General features: G+C 41.5%; 1 protein-coding gene across 2 annotated transcripts; it reads left to right on the top strand.

Annotated features, from left to right (window-relative positions):
* The first annotated feature begins 4,138 nt into the window (after positions 1-4,138).
* Positions 4,139-13,363, top strand: IDS (iduronate 2-sulfatase). Of its 2 annotated transcripts, none has more exons than XM_074835141.1 (9): positions 4,139-4,320; positions 5,046-5,182; positions 6,215-6,392; positions 7,264-7,352; positions 8,589-8,789; positions 9,397-9,567; positions 10,225-10,351; positions 11,878-12,051; positions 12,742-13,363. In XM_074835141.1, the coding sequence occupies exons 1-9, from the start codon at positions 4,173-4,175 to the stop codon at positions 13,242-13,244; spliced, it is 1,728 nt and encodes a 575-aa protein (XP_074691242.1). In that variant the 5' UTR covers positions 4,139-4,172; the 3' UTR covers positions 13,245-13,363. The 2 variants fall into 2 exon arrangements, with proteins under 2 accessions (XP_074691242.1, XP_074691243.1); XM_074835142.1 differs by lacking the exon at positions 4,139-4,320 and adding an exon at positions 4,353-4,924.
* The last annotated feature ends 10,209 nt before the right edge of the window (positions 13,364-23,572 follow it).

The following is a 23,572-nucleotide window of genomic DNA, read 5'->3' as shown; positions in this document are numbered from 1 at the left end:
ATGTTATCTTGCCTGACCATATTCACTTAGTCTTTAAAACACACTTTATCTTCCTTGTCAGAGGAGATGAAGAACATGAAAACCTGCAAAACTCAGTGTTAGTTTTGATCTTGGAAGCTATTCCATGGCATGTTGTTGTCCTCCATCCAACAGAGGAGGATCAAAGCCATTTTGCAGGATAAGGAAACAGCAGAGAAAGCCAAGTTGATCACATTGTAAAGCAAAATAAAATTATTTCTAATACTTGCATTAATTTCTTTATATCTTATTGTTTAGATGCTGACTTGAGAGACTGTAACCTATTAGTTTCTTGGGTTTTGACTGAAGAAGTTTGAACTCTGAAGAAGTACAGTTTCCAAATGAAACTGATGAAATCCTCCCTTAAACAGAAAGTGCACATGTGGAAGCTTTCTTGGAAAGCATCCCCAGGTATGAAAATGCTACTTTATAAGATCTATTATGGGTCTGATAGTACAGCCATTTCTTACAGAGTTGCATTAATAGGATTTTTCCCACTGAAAATATTGCTGTGCTGAATTTTTACCATGTCTTAATGTGGGTCTGTCATAGAAAATAGTTGATTTTAAGATATTTAGCTGTTTTGTTGGTGCCCTCATCTACATTACTAACACTTGTACAAGCACTGCTGTAGACCCCCCCGACCTTCAGTATATGCCCCAGCGTATCGCTAAGCTATCAAACTGTCAGATTTGATACTCAGTGGTGGCGGTAGGTGGAACAGGCTGACATTCATAAGGGCTTCTGGGACTTCTAGAGTGTTGTACAAGGTACCTCCAGTTCAGGCAAGGTTTGGGTTTAACCTTTCCTATTACACTCCTGACTCATCACACTCAATACAGCAGTGGTTTAGCTCAGGAGCTGAATGACAGGCAGCTCAAATGTCCATACATCCGGGGTGGAGTGGACACCTGAGCTGTGAGACCAGTTTGTCAAAGACACGCTATTAGGGCTGCGATTTCAGTGTCTGCAATCATTCATCTGGCAGCACCCCAATTTGCTTTTTAGCATCAGAACTTGTATGCTGTTTGAAAAAGAATTTTTCCTATGTAATTTGTTCTTCTAGTGGACTGAACTTAAGATGACTGCTAAATACTGATGTTAGGCAAACCAGGAAATCCGTATCAAGTACCACTTAACATACTTGCATTTGAGAGAGGCAAGTGTTATGATAATTAAATGTGTGTGCAATAGCAAAATAATTCCTTGGCTTTTTCCATAAAAAGTCTCCAACTGAAAAGAAGTGTCACTTGGGGATGCACATGTCCAGCAGCTGATCTATGCTAGGAGAGTTGCTGATACCTGTGAGATACACTGCTTATACACAAAATTAATTCCAAAATATGCAATAAACAAATACACTGAATAATATTCATGAGCTGGTTGCATGTTGTGTACTCTGTAGTAACTGAATTTGTAGTAACATGGTTCTTGATTTGATTCAAGCATTTCCAGTGTGTATAGAAAGGAAGTGTAAGGTCCCCATAAAATAAACTTCACTGTAATAGTTCAGAGTAAGTTTATGTGCTTGAATGTGTATGCACATGCTGTGTAACACATAATGTGCTGGACTTTTGAACCACACATCCCAGGGACCAACAGGACTGTGACAGACCATTTTAGCCAGTGTTCCTGGTAAGCTCATAGTGAGTGCATACACAATATATTTCAAGCTTCAGGTATGCTTCTTTACAGAGCAGAGAAAAGCTGTTTTCTATCCCATTCTCTTAAAAGAGTTAGCAAAGAAAAGCAGTTATAGGAAACCAGACACGAAGTACCATTTGCAAACATCTGAAAATGCTTAACTCTGATGAATTGTATGTTTTTCTTAATTGGCTTACACTTCCTGGGTTTTATAGTTTTTCCAGTACACCTGCTCTCTTCTGAAGTATTCCTATAGGTATTTTAACAAAAAAGCTATCTTCCATTACAAAATTTTTTAGATTGAATTCAGTTTCATAATTCTGTCAGCTTCTTCAGAGATGAGAAAAGGGCTGCTTCTGGCTCTGAGGTGGTTCTGTTTTAAGCATTGATAACCAGTCCAGTGAAAGAAGCCTCCAATTTGGGGAATATTGATAGGAATTCCTTGGTGGTTTAAGGGTAAAGTTCCTATATTTCTGCTTCAGATTCTCCATTGCACATGTAGTTTAATAAATGTGCAACACAGCTGGCATATCCGGGTTGTGCCACATGTACATGTCTAGAGAATTTGCACAAACATACTAAGTGTGCTGTGCCTTGCCTGTGTTGGTGGTGCTGTGTGAGCCACCTCATACAGCAAGCGTGAGGAGATCCAGCCTACCCAAGAAGAGCTTGGCTTATCAAACACGTTCTCCATTTGATGTGCACCTGCACAGTATGTCCAACATCTTGAGAAGGCATCAAGTTTTGTGTGTGCTTTGTGCTATTTATGCATTGGACATGCTGTGAATTAATTGCATCTGGTAAGTCTACTGCCCTGCTGCTAAGTGATAGGGTATGCAGAAATCCCAGATAAGCCTTCAAAAATCTTTATATTCTCTTTGAGTAACATTTCTAGGTGCGGGGAAAAAAAAAAAAAAAAAAAAGAGGAGCATCTAGGAAAGTCTGGACAGTAAGATTTTTCATGGCAATTTCTCTTAGTGCAGGTAACTTCAAAATTGCAGAAATACCACAATTTGCACAATCCCAGCAGCACAGAAGGACTAATCCACCCACCTGCCTGCCTCTGATGAGGCAGGCTCTGCTGTCTGGACTTTTCACACTCGGCTATCGATTTTCTTTCTGTATGCTAGTCCTCAGTATAAAAAAAGTGATGAATTAGGGCATTTCTGTCTCAGAACTCATGCTGCCAACATTTTAATTTTGATAAGAAAGAACAACCGATACAGTCCTGAAGCACAGAAACAATAAAATTATTCCATTAGAGATGCATCGCTCTTCTGTAAATGGAAGCTTTTTCCCTAGTTGTTTTTTGGTTGTTTTTTTAATAGTCTGATCCTAAAGACACTGATATTTGCCAGTCCATTTCACTGTTAATCTGCCATTTGCAGTCACAGGAGTGCCTAACACTTGCTAAAGAGGAAAAATCCACCATCACAGGTACCGTTGTCATAGTGGTTTTCAGATATGCGAGTGAAAAGCTGGATGGGTATTTTCAATATTGGTATATTTGTCATCACTTCACCTGCTTGTTAAATGTTTAAGACTACATAGTTATGTTTTTTTAATCCTTTTATAATCTTCCTGTGAGCAGCTTTATTGTACCATCTTGGTCTTTGGTAATCTTACAGTTGCAGATTGGGAAGCATCTGAAGAGTTAACATTTTATACAGGAATACTGGCAGTAAATCTATTCTCTCTTTCACAATTAAAGATAGAAACCATGAAAAATTTCAGAGCTTTTTATAAAACCAGTTCTTCTTGAAACTTTTACTATTATGGGGAGGGGACAATACGCAGTCTGCTAAAGCCAAGGCTGGTCTTTGGAGGCTTGGTCAAAAAAGTGATCAGAACGTCTCTGTCCTCTTCTGGCCCTCCAGACCACTACAGCAGTCGAGTTGAAAAAAAAAGGTCAGTTGTCTCGAAAGCACGGCCCTGCCGGCCGCCTCCCAGGTCTCAGGACTAGCAAGTCCCAGGCCAAGCGCTGGTCCTAGGGACGGGCGCCTCGCGAGTTCCCGCTCCCCGTCTGCCGGGACCGGACCCTGCTGGATTTGGGGGTAACTCTGGAAATGGTGTTTGTTTAAAGAGCAGAGGTAAGAGTTAACTGGCTGCAGAACTGATTAACAAACAGCGTTAAAGTTCGACTCTGAGGCAGCTTGTCTGAACACCAAGCCTTGACTTCCTCGCTCCCGACGTCAGGAAGAGCTGTCAGAACGCCGGTAAGCGCTCCCTGTCCCAGGAAAGCGCCCGCAGACCGCGGCGGGGAGGGGACGGGGCCGGGCAGTGCCGCCGCTCTGCTGCCCCGGCCCCCCCACCCGGCCGGTTGCGCCGCGCTCCTCCCCCCGCCTGCGCGGCCCGGCCCGGCCCCGTCCCGCCCCCGGGGCTCTGCGCGGGGCCGCGGCGCCACCCTGCGGGCGCGCGGGGGAACGGCCTCCGCCCGGCGGCGGGGGCGGGGCCTGGCCGGGACCCCCCGGGGCTTGGAGCCGTCCCGCCCGCCGCTGCCTGGGCGGGACATGGCGGCCGGCGCTTCTCGCCGCGCGGCCGCTTGGCTCTGCCTCCACCTCTGCCTGCTGGCGCTTCCCCGCGACGCCTTCGCGGTCGCCCTGGAGGCGGCGGCGACCCGTTGGCCCCGCACCCGCGGGGCGGCGGCGGGGCCCGGAGGTGCGGCGGGGCCCTGGGTGGGGCTCGTTCCCGCGGGAGGGAAGCGCCGGGCTGGGCCGGGGGAGCCGGGTGGGGCCGCCCAGTCCCGTCCCGTCCCGTCCTTTCCCCGCGGCTGCCGCGGGGTTGCGGGGAAGCGGCCGGGCGGGCCCGGGCGTTTCGGGCCTGGTCTGTCCCAGGGCTCTGAGGAAGCCCCGGTGCAGCGTGAGAGGCTCCGGCCGCGGGCGCCTGCACCAGCCTGGGCTCCCTTTGAATCGTAGTACAGCTTGGCACCTGAAGAGGGCGTTTTAAAAACTAGATACGTAATTAATTTTTTAAAATGTGTTCTTTTTATCCGTCTGGAGCAGGAGCATATAGCATAGCAGTTCCCAAGCTTTGCCTGTAGCTTAACGCCCCTCTCAGAGCTTGCAGGCTGTAGAATTCAGTAGTAGGTAGAGCTATAAAATACCACTTTATTTCACACCACCCTTCTGTAGCCATCTGAAGAAAATACCATGGGAGGAAGCAGTGAAATAGGAAGGGAAAACCACTGTAGTTCTGTCTAGGCAGAATAAGAACTCTGACGTGTTGAAGGAATTAATCCCAGTGTTTACATTTCCTTACAAAGGTATTAGATAGTCTTGCTGATTATTTTTTTTCTAAGTATACTTCAGTGTTAAAAAATGACAAATCTGCATAAGCCTCTGCTTACTGGAACTCAGTATATTCCCAATTCTGTTTCTTCACAGATCATATGAATATCCTGTTTATAGTTGTGGATGATCTGCGTCCTGTTTTGGGCTGTTACGGAGATAAGCTTGTGAAATCTCCAAATATTGATCAACTTGCTTCTCACAGTATTGTGTTCAGCAATGCATATGCACAGGTGAGATAACTAACTTAATGAAAAGTGTTTTCTCGATGCAAAATAATTACTGGTCTTACCACGGTAAGTGTTAGGCCACTGGAAAAAGCAAGTATTTATTAGCCTTAAGTACTTCCAGTAGAAAATAAATGGTTGGGCTGAACTGTATGAACCTATCTCTATTAAAGTGAGAAAAATGAAAACAGGACATTTAAATGATGATATTTGTGTAGCCTTTGGAGGAGTATGATGTCACTCAAACATTTTCACTGCTAGCAGCAAAGTGCTGCTCAAAAATGCTCTTTTACTAAATTAGAATTCCTTTTTCCTACTGTTTAGAAAAGATTTTTTTACTTTTTTCTTTTGAGGAAATCTGTAGGCTTTTATAAAGGGGCAGGTTGTGTGGTAAGCATCACTATTAAATACAGGACTCAAAATCTCACTAATTGCTCTTTGCTTGAATATTTTGCATAGACTACCGAAGTTCCTGTTTCTCTCTGCTGAGAAATTAGAAGTTTGAGTCTAATTCTGCCTAGGGATTAGGACTTTAATAATGCTTGGCTCTTGCCAATCTGAAACAGAATTGGTGAGGCCTTTGGACTGTAACCTGGACCTTCCGTATGTTTATCCTTTTCATTATTCTTAAAGCAGTCCAGATCAACTAGACTTTGGGCTTTTGTCAGCACAGTCCATATGCCACTTCTGCTTAATTCTGCGTGAGTGTGAGCTACTAGATTTCAAAAGCACTGTCTTTAACGCAACCTGACCTTTTTTTGTGCTACTAGCTGCATAACCAAAGTGTTTAGTTCTTAGGAATTGGTTATTTGAGGAAAAATTATAGGTAGGTAAATGTATATCTTGCTAAAAGCTCGCAATTGCGAATTGATTTTCTTAATAAGGGTGCTGTTCATTCCAGTTTGAAGTGATACGAAACGCTTTCACTGCAGTTCCTGAGCCTTTGAATGTTTTGCCCGGCCACACCTAAGTCATTCTGTATGTGTGTTTTGCTTTTTGTTCTGAATTGATTCTCTTTTTGGCTGGCTCTCTCCTCAGCAAGCTGTGTGTGCTCCCAGTAGAGTGTCGTTTCTTACTGGACGCAGACCTGATACTACCCGACTGTATGATTTCTACTCCTACTGGAGAGTACATGCAGGAAACTATTCCACGATGCCCCAGTATTTCAAGGAGAATGGCTACATGACCCTGTCTGTGGGGAAAGTTTTTCATCCTGGTATGGTTTGAATTGTCATCTGCTTAACATACACATGCTTAGCGTGCATATTCTCATAAACAGACTTAACATATAAGTCTCAACTGTGGGATTCTTGTCTATATTGACAGGCTAAACCATAATCATGAGATCAGTTGTACAGTGGTTGTAGGTTGTCTTTAAATCTTAAGGCATTAGAGAGGTGTATATTAGATTACTGTTACCTAACGAATATTTTCACATCTTATCCAGGGCTTTTGGGATTAAATGTCTAACATTCTGAAAATATGTCTGGAAGTTAGGTATCCACTGAAGATGAAATTACTGAACAGCCTCATTGTCGTAGTTCTGCAAATACACGTTTCATGCTTCCATAATAGGCTGTCTGGATCAGGAGATATAGAATGTATGATTAATACTACCAATTAAATAGGAAAGTAGTTCACTAGTTAAAAAGCAGTAACTCTGCTGAGTTGAAAAATGCTGTAATACTGACCCTCTTTTTGATAGTTCTTTACCCCAGGACTAAACTTGTGTGGATATATGAATTTTCAGTTGATAGTAAAGCTAATTAAGAACGTACGTGACGACTATTATTAATCCTGGGGTTTTGGTGGGTTTTTTGCTGCTGTTCCCTGAATTAAGGTTCTGCAAGAGGTTTGTATCTCCCTCACCAGTATGAGATGTATTTCAGGGAAAAAAGTCTGTCTTTAACTTTTTGACTTTTATTTCTTGGTTTTCTTTTTCTCAATTGTCAAAGATAATTTGAAATGTTTCTTCATTTAGCATATTTAAAAAAACCCAACCAAACAGCCCATACCTGGAAACGAGTTTGTGCTCTTCCTGGTTCAGTGAACTATTAGAGCATTTCTAATGTCTTTACCCTTTGCAGGGGTTTCATCCAATTACAGTGATGACTATCCATACAGTTGGTCCATTCCACCTTTTCATCCTTCAGCTGAAAAATATGAAAATTATAAGGTAAGGATGATTTGTGGTTCCCTAACAAAGAAGGGTTTTCAGGATACAACTGAATTATTTGTCAAGCACAAGCTATACTCTTGTATTTTTTGAGACTGCAACCTCGTGCAGGGAAGCACCTAGCCAGTTTGATATTCTGTTTCTTAGCCTTCCAAAAGAAGGCCTATCTCTTCAGTTGTGTGTCGTGTTGATTCATGTGCCCGTCCTGCAGGTATTTTAAGTATTTCTAAATTAGTACTTGGAAGCTTAAGTTACTGAGATATAGAAGTGCTTGCAAGAAAGAGTGATCTTAATTTGTGTCTAGGTCATGAATTCCTTTATCTGAAAAGCACGGTTGTCAACTTCCACACTAATCTTGCTCTGCTTTGTAAGTGACAAAACATTGGCTTGGTGAAATTAATTCAGTGAAAAGCTCAGGGCTGAGCGGGTGGAGGTTGTAATTAAAAGATTCTGAAACTTTATAATCTGATTCAGTTTTCTAGAATGTTTGTTACTCTTCAGTGTGGCCCAAAAGAATATTTTGTTTATGCAAACATTGCAGTAGCATAATGTGCTGCAGTCTGTACGCTGCCAAGCTAGGAGCTCCAGCCATGGGGCTACAGGTATCCTTGGCCATGCTTTGTTCTTGCATTTACTGCTGAAAAGACTGGTTTTAACAACAGTATTTGCATCCATGACATGCTTTTCTTTATGTTCATTTAGCAACTCTCCCAAACACCCTGATTAGGCCACCTTTTCCTGGCAACCGTTCAGTCTAATTTATTTTTCTTCACTGATTATACATCAGCCACTTCTGGCATTTGCTCAGAAACTAAGTCAGTAGCTTTCAGGCAGTTCTCTGAGCTCTGGGGATCAGAAGGAGTAAAAATGCGTGTATATAGCATAACCAAATTCTGCTTTCTTGCCAATAGGTCAGAGATTCTATTCATTATAGTAGTTGTTTGTTTTCCCATATGACTATGTTTAATCTTCTGCCCAGCTTTAGAGAGGACTCTGCTTTTCCATAGACATGGAAGTTGCAATTCTTCAACTCCTGAAGCTGTCTGCTGAGGCATCAGTGTACTTGGCACCTTTAGTGTTTATAGAAATTTTGAAATTCCTTTTCGTATCTGATCTGCAGTCTTTTGTTGGTAGAATGATTGAGAAGCAAATTGGCTTAAAAGTTACAGAACAGAGGATTTCTTCTTTGCTTTTACAGAAGTTAGTTAACTAATTCTTCTTTTTTTTCTTTTAAAGACTTGTAGAGGAAAAGATGGAAAACTTTATGCTAACTTGGTGTGCCCAGTGGATGTGACAGAAATGCCCGGTGGTACTCTGCCTGACATTCAGAGCACTGAAGAGGCCATACGCTTACTGAATGCTGTGAAAACCAACAAGCAAAAATTCTTCCTGGCTGTCGGTTACCACAAACCACATATCCCACTGAGGTACCCACAGGTGAGGAAACGGGAGCCTGCAGGGAAAGGAGCTTAGACAAGCGTTGCTTTTGCTTTTCAAAGCTGTTTCCACAAATGCTTTATTGCTGTTGTTTCTGGAAAGCAAGCTGAAAACCAGCCTTGGTTTGGTGTAACTTTAGCAGTTGCCTGTGTTGCATTTCAGAATGTTTAATGAGAATGAGTTGTGACCACTCAGCCAAAGGCTTCTACCACCATAATAGTGGCTGCTGTCGTGTGGAGATGATTAGCTTGATGGAGTACGACATAATGAGGCCTTACAAGATCTCGTACTCCATCCCTGTTTGAGTTGGTGGCAAAACTCCTACTCATTTCAGAGGAAGTGATATTGGACCTTTTATTTTAGTGTTGCTTTGAGATACAGGAGGCTGGTTTTAGGTACTTGCTAACTCAGTATTTTTAAGGCATTGGTTGGGGCTGACAGGCGTAGTATTGCTACATTTTACACTCTGGGGGAGGGGAGTGAAGCCTTGTAAATGGTAAGAATATTAAAGGGTCATGCAAGGGGAAATGGTTGCAGCTTTACAACACAAAGTTTACAATAGATGTTAGAGGTGAGGGCAGTCTTGATGTGTGTTTGTATTGTAAAGGAATTTCTGAAGTTGTACCCCTTGGAAAACATCACATTAGCCCCAGATCCCTGGGTGCCTGAGAAACTGCCTTCTGTGGCGTACAACCCCTGGACGGATATCAGACAGAGGGATGATGTGGAAGCATTAAATGTTAGTTTCCCTTATGGACCACTTCCAGATGACTTCCAGGTAAGCTGTCAATACAGTGCACTGAAGTCAAACTGCCTTAACTTGTTCAAATGCAAGGGAGCAGTCCGCTGCTCTTAGATGTTCCCAGGTGTTCAGCAACTGACAGTTTGCAAATACTCTGAATCCTTTGCCTTGCATACTCTCACCTCTAGCTTTGTAGGCAAACCTTCACTGTAACTGCAGTCAGGCCAGTGAGGGAAGAGATCAGCCATCAGCTAGTGATAGTAGTATGTGCTCCTCATTTGTGTATAAGGGAATGTATGTAGCAGCTACCAAGTTTGTGTTTGCTTTCATTATCTGAATCTGTTTATCTGTTTCAAGCCACCACTCTGTGTATCTTCTTTTGCAAGATTTTCCTTGACTTTCCAGTGCTTATGCCAAAATAAGGTGCACTGGCTGGACTGTGAGAGAAGCAGAACTGATTGGTTTGCAACATCTTGCTTGAAAGAACTTCTGGGAGAGAAATAGAATTTTCTAACTACCCCCTCCCTGTTTACCTTTTCTGGGACATTAATCAGGGTACAGGCACTTAAAAAATAAAGCAAGCTTTACAAGTAAAATCTTTTAGTTTCTTTACTTAGCCACCCACTGGTTCTTCTGTGTGTGTGTGTGTCTATGGAAAAGCTTAACTTTTTTCTCTCCCCTCTTAACTCGCAGCGGCAGATTCGTCAGAGCTATTATGCGGCGGTTTCTTACCTGGATACACAAGTTGGCCTGCTCTTGAATGCTTTGGATGATGTAGGACTCTCAAACAACACCATAGTAGTTTTTACTGCTGATCATGGTAAGTGTTTAAATCTTTTTCCAGCTCACTGCTAATAACTTAATTGTGCAACTCGGTGCTAGCATATTAATGAAGTATGTGTTTATATAATGTACAGCAGAGCTACCATACCTTGCACGTCAGGTTAGTCTGTCTCTAGTTAATGGACTGACACAAGCTTCTGTGGCTGCACAGTTCTGTCCCCCTGTGAGCACCTCTCTTGAATCAGGTTGAGGGTTTGCTAGTGAGTGATGAGACCAGGACATTGGGCTGAGCTTGCTGTATTCCCACCTCCTACCCAGCAAGTGACTCTTGCTGGGAACAGTGCTGTGAACAGATAGCAACTGCTTCTCCCCCCCTTACAATTTGTAGAGAGCCATCTGGTACAGTGGGTGACAGGCTTTCTCATTAACTGCTGAAGTGTGTTTTCTTGCACTTGTCATTGCTGCTTGAAGAGCATCTAAAACTGATAGCAATATGGCTCCCCCCTCATAACTGAGGTCTTGTGCATTCTGGATCCTGGTGGTAAGAAACTGAATTTGAATCATGGGACAAATACCTCAAACATTTAGTTGTTTGTTTCAATACTCTAATATTCATTAAAATAACTCCCCCATGATTCCTTTAATTCGGGGATGGCTTAGCTGACTTAAAACAGTTAGGATATGGCTTAACTAGATCAATTTAAAGTCACATGCTTAGTTAATTTGGGTTGACTTCTGTGAGTGTGTGTGTGTATAAACAACCCTTTATGAGTTGTAGAGTAATGGGATTAATACTTCTGGTACTAAAGTGACTCTAGATGTTCCTTCTGACTTGTCACTTTGACTTGGACTTTCCATTTTAAACTGAATTCCTCTTTTCCTTGCTGTGGTTAACTGTAAGCAGTTGGTGTTTCCAGTACTGTGGCTAGCAAAGTGATCCAAAAAAATCATGTGTTAACATAGCTGTCATAGAGCTCCTTTGTCTTCCCCCAAAGTGAAGTTGGCAATAAATCTGCCTGGAAGGAAGTCGTGTTGGCATCTCTTCCAAGAGGAAGAGGAGAGCTAAAGAGTTTTGATCTCTATTGCTTCCTCAGGGGTAACATCCTGACATGGCAGTCTGGCATAGATAGCAGCCTTGGCTCCAAGGGATGTTCAGTTACAGCGTTAACAGGAGTATTGGAGAGCTGGCAGCTGCCCAGAACTTAAATGAGTGCTTTGTGGAATTGATCTGGAGACTCTTGCAGGCACTGTGACACACCCCGGTTCCTCTTTTCTGCTCTTTTAAAGCTGATTTCCTAATTCTAATCTAGAGTAGGGGAAATAAGGAAAGGTGTAATTTCCTTAATAAAAGAGTATCGGCTTGCAAGATTTAGGTGGCTGTTGAAATAGCTTTCACATTAGAGAAAAATCGTGTTGTATTTAAATACAGCTTATTATTTGCCTTTTAATATAACCTTGGTAACAGACTAGTGGCATCAAGAGCCAGAGTCAGTTTATAGTGAAGAAGAAATGACTACTAATTATGACCCAGTATCTGCTCTGAATTATATTCTTGTCATCTAGGATGGTCGCTGGGAGAACATGGTGAATGGGCAAAATACAGCAATTTTGATGTTGCTACCCGTGTGCCACTGATGTTTTATGTACCAGGAATGACAACTTCCTCTGTTAATCAAGGAGAGAGGGTCTTCCCCTACCTTGACCCTTTTAGCCATGTTTTAGGTGTGGTACCTCAAGGTAAATTTCCAGCATTTATTTTTTGTTTGCAGTGGATACATGTAAAGGAGAAGTGGTGATGTAATGACACTTTACCTACAGGCAGCTTGAGTTGGTGTCATTGACTGTGCTGCTTGTACTGATGAGAAATAAGATGAAGGGAATCCTTGGACACAAACTTTTGCTTTGGTTAGATCTCCTTAGTGGAAACAGCTAGATGTGTCCATTAACACAGCAGGTGATTTATTTTTGTGTGGTGTAGTTGCCTAAAAGGAACATTCACCTACCTTTTGTAGCAGTGGCTGTTGTCTTTCCAACAGTGATCAGTAAACATTCTCTGTGTAGCATCTGTACTTAAAATAGTGGCATTGGAAACTCTTTTGATGGAGGCACTCTTGTGTTAAACTGTTGACATTGGAATTTGCTTTGTCTTTCTGGAGAGTTCTTTTTCAAAGTAATGAATATTACTGCCTTGAAGGCTGCACATTTGAGAAACATAAGTACAAAAATTTTCTTGTTAAAAATGCATAGACTAGCGTCTTCAGAGCTAACTGCTGCACCTTAATTGCCTTAATTTTGTTACCCCACACATCAGTACAAAGCACTTTCAATAAAGCACCAACTTAATTATCAGAATAAGTTTCTAAAATGTTCTACCAGTGTCTGTCAAAGCATCATGTTACATAATTTATATTTTGATGTTTCTTCTAGGGCGAAGCAAAAAAGTGGTAGAGCTTGTGTCTCTGTTTCCAACGCTTGCTGAACTTGCTGGCCTGCAAGTTCCTCCGGCGTGCCCAGAGACTTCGTTTCATGTTGCACTGTGTGCTGAGGGGGCGAGCATTGTCCGATACTTTAATGCCTCTGAAGAGAAGGTGGAGGAAGAGAAGGGTGGGTGTGGTGACACTTACAGGTGTTTTAATGAGGAATCTGTTGCTTTGAGCCAATACCCCCGACCTGCAGACACTCCTCAGTGGAACTCTGACAAGCCAAAGCTGAAAGACATCAGAATCATGGGCTATTCCATGCGTGCAGTTGACTACAGGTATACTGTATGGGTTGGGTTTAACCCCAACAACTTCAGTGCTGACTTTGAGGATGTCCATGCAGGAGAGCTGTACATGGTGGAGACTGATCCAAACCAGGATTATAACATCTATAACAATACCTCACATGGTGTTTTTTTCAAAAAAATCCTTGGCTTCCTGAAGCACTAGGGTTCAGAAACTTCTCTGTGCGTGTTCTTGCAACTGAAGTAACGCTTCCTTTTTTTGTATAAAAGCTTTCTGTTGTACAGAAAACACTTGGATTGAATTAAATCCTGTTTGTATCAAAACACTAGCTATTGCTTTTGTCTTTTTGCAGCCTTATTACACTGAAGTAACCAAGAGTGAACTTCTGCAGTTGTGTTTTCAAACAGAAGCTCACAACGCTTCTGAAAAGGCCGCGCAGGGTATGCAGGCCCATGCTGTGAAAAACCTCTGTAGTCTTCTGTTTGAGTGACTGAAGAATTGAAAATCATAACCTGTGCTGAAACTGGTGGTGTTAAAGTTGGAAAAAGATGTTTGGAAAAATGGAAAAAGTGAGGTGTTTGAAAATCTGTGCAGAGAATGTGTGTCAGTAAACAGGTCCTGTCCGCTTTACTGAGACTTGGGGCTGGAGTGGTCAAGGAGACATTTGATAGTGGTGAATGCTGTCATCAGCCTTACCTCTGACTAGAGCTAAAAAAAGAGAAACATCATGTGTTTCATTCAAAATGTAATTATTTTAAATAAGAGCTTTGATTTGGAGATTCACGCTTATACAGGAGCGGATCTGAATTTTTAATTAATGTGTATGAAATGAGTGCTTTCATCACTGAAATGCTAAATAAGACTGAGGGGTTCAGGTAACACCAGTGCTCTCTTCTGTGGTTTTTCATAAGGACTGGTCCAATGAGGCCTCGCAGGTGAAAAGAGAGGGAAACCTTTAGCTGTTGGGACTTGCTGGTTACTGTAGTTGCTGAACTGCTCAGTGTGCTTGAGGGTTCTCATGTCCAGTGACAGAAACTTTGATATTTGTGTTCAGAGGTGCTAAGTGGGGCTTGGCAGCCTTGGTTTTGGACTAGGGTAGCTAAAAGCCTCCCATTTAGTTTTAAGATTTTAGCGTGGCATTTAGCAACACAGAATGTGGTGCATTAGTTGTCCCAAGCTATGCTGGTAAGTAAATTTCCATATGGCCAAATACATTAAGGTAAATATGTTGGGAAGCTTGTATCTGAGAAAAATGTTTTGCTGAGTATTTAAGTGCTGTCTATACGTTATGCTCACAGCCGCGAGGTACACTGTGCTCTAGTGTGATGGCAGTAATTTGTGTTGTGTTCTATCAGCCCGCTGGATTTCTGCAATTCCATCTTGGTAACGGAGGCTCTCAGAATTTGTACCCTAACAGATAAGAGCTTGTTCAGACAGTGCTAACTCCTGCTACCTTCCTCAATGAACTGCTCCAGTTCCTACAAAAAGGAAAAGCTAGCCATTCATTACTTGTCTTCCTCAGATAAATTGACTTTAATATCCTAGAGAAGCCACAGACATAACTTTATTTCATTAAAATCCATGTGACAGTCTTATTCCTAATTAATGTAGAGAACCCACCATGAATCTGATTCTGTGTTAGAAGACAGTGGTTATTTAGTACCTTAAACTCAATTAGAAGAATATATTTCTTAGGAACTTGTCATTTGTTTTACTCAGCCCAAGATGCTGTGTGTTCTGTAGCATTGTTATTCCTGATGAAAACATATTTTTCCCTCGCTTACGTATGTATATTTAGATTCTTGATGGGTGTGAAATACTGCAGTTTCACGTAGCAGAATCAGTGTAACTATACCAGTTTCACACTGGTCGAAGGTGTGTTTTATTGAGAATGGTGCCAGGCAGAGATTTGGAGTCTGCAGCTAGAGCTAATTATGTGTCTGACACACTTTCCTTCAAAGCAAAATCAAATATTGGGAAAGTTATTTTGGGGGGATGTACTGAAGCGTTAAGGATTAATCTAAATCTCTGGTATGCTAGGTCAGTAATACAATGTACATTTAAAATTGATCTGGCAAATGGGAATTGCCTTAGACTTGGCTACTTGAGCTTTGTGTTTTGTTCTCCTGCTAAAACACCTGTAAAAAAAACCCCCACCCTCTTTTGGGTGCTTAAAATTATAGCATATAGATAAATTATTTAGGAATTTATTTGCATGAAGACATTCTTGTACATAACCTGCTCTAAGCCTCCCATCACTTCAGGCAATTTAATTTTTCAAGTGGAGATAAAAGTCGTGGTGCTAGGTGATGAGTGTTTTTTTTCCTCAAGTCATTCTCTTTATATGGGAAGGAAGAAGCTGCCCTTGACCTTTCTTAATCAAAATCCAGTAATCTTTTGGGGAGACATGAGACAGAATTGTCTCTGACAGCCAGTGAATCAAGCCTGGTATCCGTGTGCTCAAGGCAAGGACATTCTTGAGTAATGCACAAGTCACTGAGCAGGACTGCCGTCCACCCAGCCAGCCGTTTCCTTCTGCCCGCTGCTGAGTTGAGGCATAACGTTTTTGAGGACCAGTGAGGCACAGCAGTAAAAAAAGCTTTGCTCTTGTAAGTGCGATGTGAGTTAGTTTTGTTATGGAATTGGTCCAGCAAAATGCAAAACCAGCGGAGACAAAGGGAGAAGGCACATTTTTTTTTTTCAAACAAACCCAAATGCTGCTTCTCCTGGAGAGCCTGATCTGTGGGCTTTGCTAGGCTGAGCAGCCTCCACTGAAGAACAAAAGAGCTTAACAGGAGCAATAAAAGTGAAGTGCTCTTGTGAACAGCGCTCTCTCTAGAGGGAAGAGGATGCAAGCCAAGCATCAGGAAATAAATGAGATGCCAGTGCTGACCCTATTTCTCAGGATGGCACCAGAACAGCTGGAAGAACAGCATGATGCTGCATCAGCAGGAATTGTTACCTGTGGTACATGTATGGAGGGATTCCACTGGGGACCCAGAGTAGCCGTCGTAAGCACTTGGCACAAAGCAGAGTCAATAAACAGGCCTCTCTTAATAAGCTAATGTACAGGAGGGATTAAGCAATGGAATTAAAATTTTGGTCTCTAAACAGCTGTATATCAGTCAATCATAACTCATGACATTGTTTCTAGCGTATAGATGTACAACACCCTAAAATCAAAGCTTTTTAAAGCAAAGTAAATATGCGAGGTAGAAAGCAGAAGCACTAGGAATCTTTAAAAGATGGAGACGGCTGTGTATTTGGGTGTACTTTGTAACACTCGAATGTTTGCAGCATGCTGTTTGCAAGGGAAAGATGTGGGTCTAATTTCAGGCATGCTGTGCACACTGGAGTGTATGGAAATGCTGTAGCTACATACTGTGCTGTGCAACAGATTGGAATCCCCCCTTTGGCCTGCGCTCTGTGCTTGCTGGGGGAAATGGGGTACATTCTGAATTAATAGCTGTCTGTGCAAGTTGCAAGTGTTTTTGTGTGGTGAGACATGCAAGGGCAGCTGAGTGTCCCGGCTATTGGTCAGATGTTACCTAATTAATCACTGTTGCATGTTAATTATGTATTAGTAACTCGCTGCTGTGTTGTATTGGTCAAGTGGAGTCCCCTGCTGGAACAAGTGTTCCACAGCATGAAGGATGGGGTATGGACACAAGGCTTCTATCCGGGGTGTTTCTTAATTCCTGGTGGTAACGTGTGTTTTCTCTGATAGGCAGCAATATCACCCTTGCTGATGGCAAAATGGCCATAATGTCATGGTCAACACCCAGCTTTTGCAGGGCACTATACTCAGCTTATGTTTCGGGCCTTTAGGATAGAGAATCTCAGACTGTATTTGGGAAGTGGCTGGTGGTAGCAGCTGAGATCCTTCGCTGAATGTGGAATTCTATTTTATTCTTTTTTTTCCCCAGCTCTAGTGGTTACTTAGCATTCAAATGTGAAACGCTACATAAAGAATGAAATTACCCTCTTGGTAACCAGGTTTTCAGCACTTTACAGTTTTCTAGGCTATAGACCTCCTTGCTCTTCACATCAGAAACTCCCAGCCAAGTTAAGATGACTCTGTGTCAAAACTTTTTATGCTTCTGTGTTTGACTTCCTAGCTAATGAAAATTATCTTCAGATCTGCATGGGTGGATCTTGACTCCAATGTTCTTCTCTGCCTACATGCACAGATCTCCTTTTAAAGTCTGTGGGAGTTCTGCTTATGAAAGAAGATAGACTACCGATGTCAAGATCTACCATATGAAGCAGCAAAATGAGCCTTTTGCCCTCTGTCTTTAACACTTGGCTCTGTGCTGAGTAGTAGAACATCATTTTTATCCAGCAGTGTGCAAAGGCCGCAACTGTAATGGAGCTCTGAGTAAGCAAGAGGAAATGGCAAAGTTTGTGATATTTCTCTAGGTGCAGTTGGACATGGACTGGGAAATAATAAACTGAAGCAGCAGAGAGAAAAGGAACAGTAAGATGTAATGAACAGTGAAATCGAATATAAAGTCATGATCTGAAAGATAAGGATCTAGCAAGAAGATAGAAATCTAAAGAGAGCAAGACTGCAAAGGGAAGTATTTTGTATCTCTGGTTTTAGGCACTGCAGACATCTGGAAGTACTCAGATCTTTCTGTTTCTGCTTTAATTTATTTCCGTGTTTTTAGGTATAAAATCTGTAAGCTTGGTACATGTTGTGTACATGTTGACTGCACAAGTTCTTGGAATTTATCTCTGAAGCACTCTGGACAGTGTCTTGTGATTTTGTCCCAAGTATGCTTAATTTGGCATTATCCATGTATTCAAAACCCTTGCTCTTTTCTTTTGGTCCCCATGCCATAGTAGAATCGAAGTCTTTAATTTCTACTGTGTTATGCACTTGTGCTGAAGATTCCCAGTTTACTCCTTACTGTGTAACTGGAAAGCTGTAGGTTACATATTCCGGATTGTTTGAACGTGCCCTGTGGCCAGCCTGCACTAAATGTTGAGCAGATCTCTGGGCTGGATTCCTCGTACGCAGCCTGCTGAAGCTGCTTGGTAAAGTGGGTAGAAATGAAGTCAGAGTCTGGTCATGCTTTGGGTCTGTTGAGCTGCAAGTCCTGCTTATGCATCTTTTGTAGAGATTGTAGGAGCTGGCTGAGTATCATCTGACTGCAGTCTTTTTTTTTTTGTCAGGAAAATGTTTATTTGATTAAATCAAACTCTCTTATGTAGAGATATTGCTTTGGTGACAGTTTTATTGAGAAGTTTTGCTTTGATAAGATCAGAGACCTTCGCTTCAATTTTATTTCAATTTTACTATATTGCATAATTTTGACATAATATGAAAGGGTATTATAACAAATGAGAACGCCATTACTTTGTGAAAATAATAAAGTCAAAACAAAAAATTCTGACCTCAGAAGGAAAGTGTTTACCTTTGTCAAAATGAAATGGCTCATTTCACAAGTGTCAATTCAAGTTTTTAAACCAGAATTCTTTGTAATTTTTGTCGTGTGGGAAAACGTCAAAATATTGGCAACAAGGAAGTGATGGAAAAATCCCAATTCATGCAGCTTCTCATGGTATTAAAATTGCCAATTCTAATCTGACTCCACAAATAATTATTCACATTAGCACAGTGTTGAAGGCTGGAGTTGGGTTTAGGCCATTTCTGTCGCAGTGCTTTAGAAAGAGAGTGGTATCCTTGCCCCAGTGCTCAGACTAAACGACAGAGAGGCAGTCAGGGAAGATTGCTGCTCCTTTACAGGTGGGGGACTCCAGCCTAGAGAGTTGAAATTTGCACTCGAGGTTGGACAAGAACTGTGAGCAGACATGGATCTAAAAGGACATTGATTCCTTATCTGGTGCTTTTAACCCAAGCCCGTTGTTGCTTTTTCAAAGCTTTCCAAATGTGGTCTACAGATGACACAAAGTAGTCTAAATTGAGGAGATGCTGCCATAAAGAACAGGTGCCCAACTGGAAAAGGCTAGTGGTAATTCTCTGAGAAATGGAGCAGCAGCTTTTTCTTCCATTTCCCCTCTTAGCCCGCCACCATCGAGCTTTGTTGTACTGCCTCGCAGGCTCACCCCGCTGCTGCTGTTGGAAGGACACTCCTCCCTCTCCTCCTTGCTGGAAAGCCAGGCTGCGCAGCCCCTGCAGAGCCAAAGAAATGCTTCCCCTGGCCAGAGAGCTGCAGTGAATTTTAAGCAGGGCTTTTTCTCCCAACAAATTGCCTAATAAAAGGGCAAGTATTAATCACATGTCTGGAAAAAGTTTGTTTTGATCTCTGTCTGCTATTCCAGCTTTAAAGAACAGAGCCTTTTCTGAAATCTTTTCCTGGTAATAGAATTAGGATATAATTCCTAGAAGACAAATCTTGGCAGGTATGAAGTGTATAATATCTATCCTTGATTGAACCTACAGCCTTGCATAATACTTCCCACATTTTCCTGTTTTCAAAGTGAGTTTGATCTTGTGCTGAAGGAAATGATTCTCTTTACTTGAGCCCTCTCAAATATTTCACAGCAAGAAGGATGTCATCCATTACTTAGGGAGTCCTCATTACGTGCAGCTGTGGGATACTCATCTTTTTCCTTTATCTGCTCTGCTGGAAAACTTGGATACCTTGTTTTACTAAACAAAATCAAGGTCAGGGATGTTAAAAACAAATAGATTGGCTTATTGAGCTTGATAGTATAATCATTTTCGTGTCGCCAGCTTTAGCTTTTCTTTGCTGAAATAAGATTAGCACAGATTAAAGCTATTTATTTTGGAGGTATAGCATTCTGGACAGGGAAGCTGTGATGGGTTTGCTTTAAATGGGTCTTCATATTTTAAGAATTTGCAAACCCTCACTTCTTTTGAGGGTTATTTTCTTCTGTAACTGTTACTCTTGCCTGCAACTATGCTTTTCCAAGATAATACTTGGTGGAAACACCTCATGTATCTTCTATATTTGTTCCATGTTGCTCTATGAAAGCAATGATGTTCTTTTTGATGTAAACCTGTGCAGATCAGAATTTTTCCCTGCCTTTGTAAGTGATGGTTTGTCTAAGGATTCTTTTAATATCCACTTTGTGAAAGAAGTAAGTTCTAACCTTCATCTACCTTTATTAAATACAGAGAGGCCCTGACCTAGTAAAGCACTAAACCATGCACTTAAGTACATTTCTATTCAGTAAAACAATTAAGTGTGTTAGCTATGTGTGTGTTTAAAATGCTTTGCTGAACCAGTGCCAGAAGACTGTGGCACATGTATCCCAGTGCTAGTGTCACCAAAGGAAGCCAGTGGGCTGAAGAGACCTGCCTGAGTGGGTAACTGCGTAAGGTTTCTTTTCTGCCAGAAAAAAATATCTTGCTATTCTGTGTTTTAAGGTCAGTTGTTCACTTCTCAGGAATGTAGAGGGTTTACGTGACAAGGTTTTGGTAGCACAGGATGGAATTTCTATTCTTGTTAGGCTTCATGAGGCTCCCGCATCTCTCTTGCATCTCTCCCTTCTCTCTCTCACATTTATTAGTTTGAAACAGTAGCCACGTCTGGATTTCTCAAAGTTTCTCGTGCCCTTAATTGCAGATCAATAACATTTCACTTCCCTTGAGAGGTTTAAATGAGTCACAAGACATTAAAACTAAAAACTAGGAAGTGTAAACACATGATGTTCCTACATCAAATCTCACACACAAACCTTATGTAACCTTCCACCTGCTTTACAGATAGTGTTGTCTGCACTTTGCATTGCCTCTTTTTCGTGACCACAGCTGAAAGGAGGCAAAAGTCCTCCAGCTTTTCACTTCTTTGTTAGGATTTTGTAATAGTTCTTCAGATGTCATCCACATACATGGGAGCGGCTCTACCCTGTAATTCCAGAGCTCCTCGACTAGAGGTCAGTAACACATCAAAGAATGTGAGAGAACATGAGACAGAAAATCATAAGCTGTGGGGTATTAGCTACCACTAGATATTTTATTTTGCATTTGAAATGAAGGCTTGTGATATGGTTAATCATCATCACCTGTAAGTCACTGAGATATGTGACCAGAGCTCTGGAATGCTTCTACTGTCTATTTTTTCATATTAGAACCATGTTGGAATTAGTGCTTCCAAATTTTAAACAATTAAGAAATTATCACTCTTTTACTATGTAAGAACAAATTATATTAAGTTGCACATTTCCATGTGATATGTATTTTAGAAACAACCTGATTTCTAGGAATTTTTACTGCTAAATCTTTGTATAATCTCTTCAGTTGCATTGGCATTTTCTTCAGACAGTGCTGGCTAATGTGTTTGGAATAAAAGATTGGTGTGTGAAGCAGAGATGGTTAAGAGTAGATTACTTTACAAATAGGCTCAAAGTCCTATTTGTCATGTCCTTACAACTTCATATAGATCAGTCACTTTTTAATAAAGGGTTAGTTTAGGAATGCTTAAAGGTAAAATATTGTTGTTGTTTCAATTTATTTTTTAAAAAAACCCCTTACTGTTCCTGTAATCATTCCTTTTTTTTTTTTTTTTTTTTTTTTTTTTCCTCTGTGAAACTGTTCCTGCTTGGTGATAGAGGAATTGGTCATCTGGACAATTAAAAAACAATTTATGGAGCAGCTCTTTCTCTTCCAGACACATTTCTTTACAGAATGTCTTGAACTGTGCTGCTATTTTAGTAGCAAGTTGTTCAAATACATACTCTGAATCATTCCTCCATAGAAGCAGGCATAAAGGATTCTGTTTGTATTCTCTGAGTGTGTCCTATCCTGAAAATACTCATTTCCTTTATCATGACTAATGCCATTACTGAGTGGTTTTGCTGAGACATTTAGTTCAGCTGTGTTCATGACCGTGATTAGTGCATTTGTCTCCAGCTAAAATGCTGATTCTTATTTGAATGCTGCGCTCCTAAGAGCTGTGCTCTAACTCTTTATGAAGAAGAAATTGCTGTTTCCCAGCATTCTTGTCTCAGCTGATTCCCCCCCGCTGCCCCACATAAAGAAACCTAGGCCAAGGCATTCTGATAGTCATCTTAGACAAGTCCCATTTCCTTCCCTCACACCAGTTTTACGCTTGCAAGCGACATTGTAATTTATGTCAGTAAGAGTGGAACCAGACCTAGTATTTCTCGAATGTAAAATATTAACAGCAATAATGAATGGTATAATTCTAATGAATAATATCAAGATGAGAAATGCAAGCTTTTCTCATTGTAATGGCTACCAAGAGTGACAGGCCTGCCATCAGTCCAGATGCCCAAGACTTCACCAAGCTCATTGCACTCCAAAAATCTCTTACTGAAATAAGAGAGTAAAGGCTGTTATGCTAACACAGGCTTCTCAAAACTGAGCCAAAGGTTTCATTTCAGCTGGATTCTGCACTTTGGCGCTCTCTTTTTTTTTTATTTTATTTTTTCCCCTCCTTAAATTCAAGAGAAGCATAAGAAAGAATAAAAGAAAGTCTCTGATACATGTGTTTCCTCAGTGCAGATTGATTACTATCTGTACAGACAAGTTCATGGGGAACCTGTTGTATGGGGAGAATATAAAGTCATGTTTGCATTAAGAAGCTCTCAGTGTAATTTGAACTGAAAACTTAAAGATATAAAACCACGTCAGTGGGGTTCCTATTGTGAGCTGTAAACACAGGAGAGGAGACCTCTTGTGTTGGAGCAGCAAAATGCATTAGTCTAAAAGTGGCTGGTTTTAAGAAATGATTATGCCTTGGAAATGTTGTGGGCGGGACAATGGGGATGAGTTTGAGGCTTGGCATTTAGTTTTGTAAGGATATTATTAACAATAGTTACATTTGGAACTGGGATCAGGGTGAAAAGTAGTGTCCCTTTCCTCAGTTCTCTTCTCCAGGCAGCCTTCAAGCTGCACAGCAGCTTAACTCTTGTGGCCAGCTTGCGTTTTCATGATTGCTACTTCATGATTAGTAACCCTTGCCCATTTGGCGTGATACCAGCACCTCCCTCCTTAGTGCCAGCAAGGCAAAAAGATCTTCATAGACAGCAGTCACTGACTGGAGGTTTAACAATGAAACTGCTTTTAAAAGCCCAGTGCAGTCATCTCTTAGGGTCTGGCATCTCTGTTTCTTGAGCTTGTACATTGGCAAAGCACTCCACTCCAGCCTGCCAGCTCCAGAAGTGCATGGTGACAGGCCGTCATCATCCGTTATCCCCTGCCATTCAATCAGTTTTAAAATGGAAACCCAAGCTTGTGGGGTAGAAATGAGGACCTTCGTGCATTTCATCATTGAATGAATAGGGGAAATGAAATGTAATGGGAACTCTTTTTTTTTTTTTTTTTTAACATTTTCATAAAGTAAATCAAGTTCTCTGCTGGTATGACTGCATGAAAGCCACTGGGATTAGGAGATTTGCATTGTTTCACTCAAATGGCAAAGGTAGACTTCTAGTTTAAGTGGTGCCGTGTGCTTTTTTTACTAGAAAATGTTCAGTGTTTCAAATCTCCCATTCTCAGTTGGGTCTAGAGACTCCAACTGGATAAGGGCCCAGTTGTGCCAGACACCGTGCAAACCACGGCGGGGGGAGGCTTT

This window comes from Strix aluco, chromosome 10 (genome assembly GCF_031877795.1).
Source record: "Strix aluco isolate bStrAlu1 chromosome 10, bStrAlu1.hap1, whole genome shotgun sequence".
NCBI classification, from domain to species: Eukaryota; Metazoa; Chordata; class Aves; order Strigiformes; family Strigidae; genus Strix; species Strix aluco.
This window is presented reverse-complemented; position numbering and strand designations above follow the sequence as displayed.

Bases quoted from the DNA above. Each gene is read 5' to 3' on its own strand.
- IDS (XM_074835141.1), top strand. From the start codon at position 4,173: ATGGCGGCCGGCGCTTCTCGCCGCGCGGCCGCTTGGCTCTGCCTCCAC. The intron at 5,183-6,214 runs GTGAGATAACTA...CTCTCTCCTCAG, and splicing joins TCAGCAATGCATATGCACAG to CAAGCTGTGTGTGCTCCCAG. The intron at 7,353-8,588 runs GTAAGGATGATT...TTTCTTTTAAAG, and splicing joins AAAAATATGAAAATTATAAG to ACTTGTAGAGGAAAAGATGG.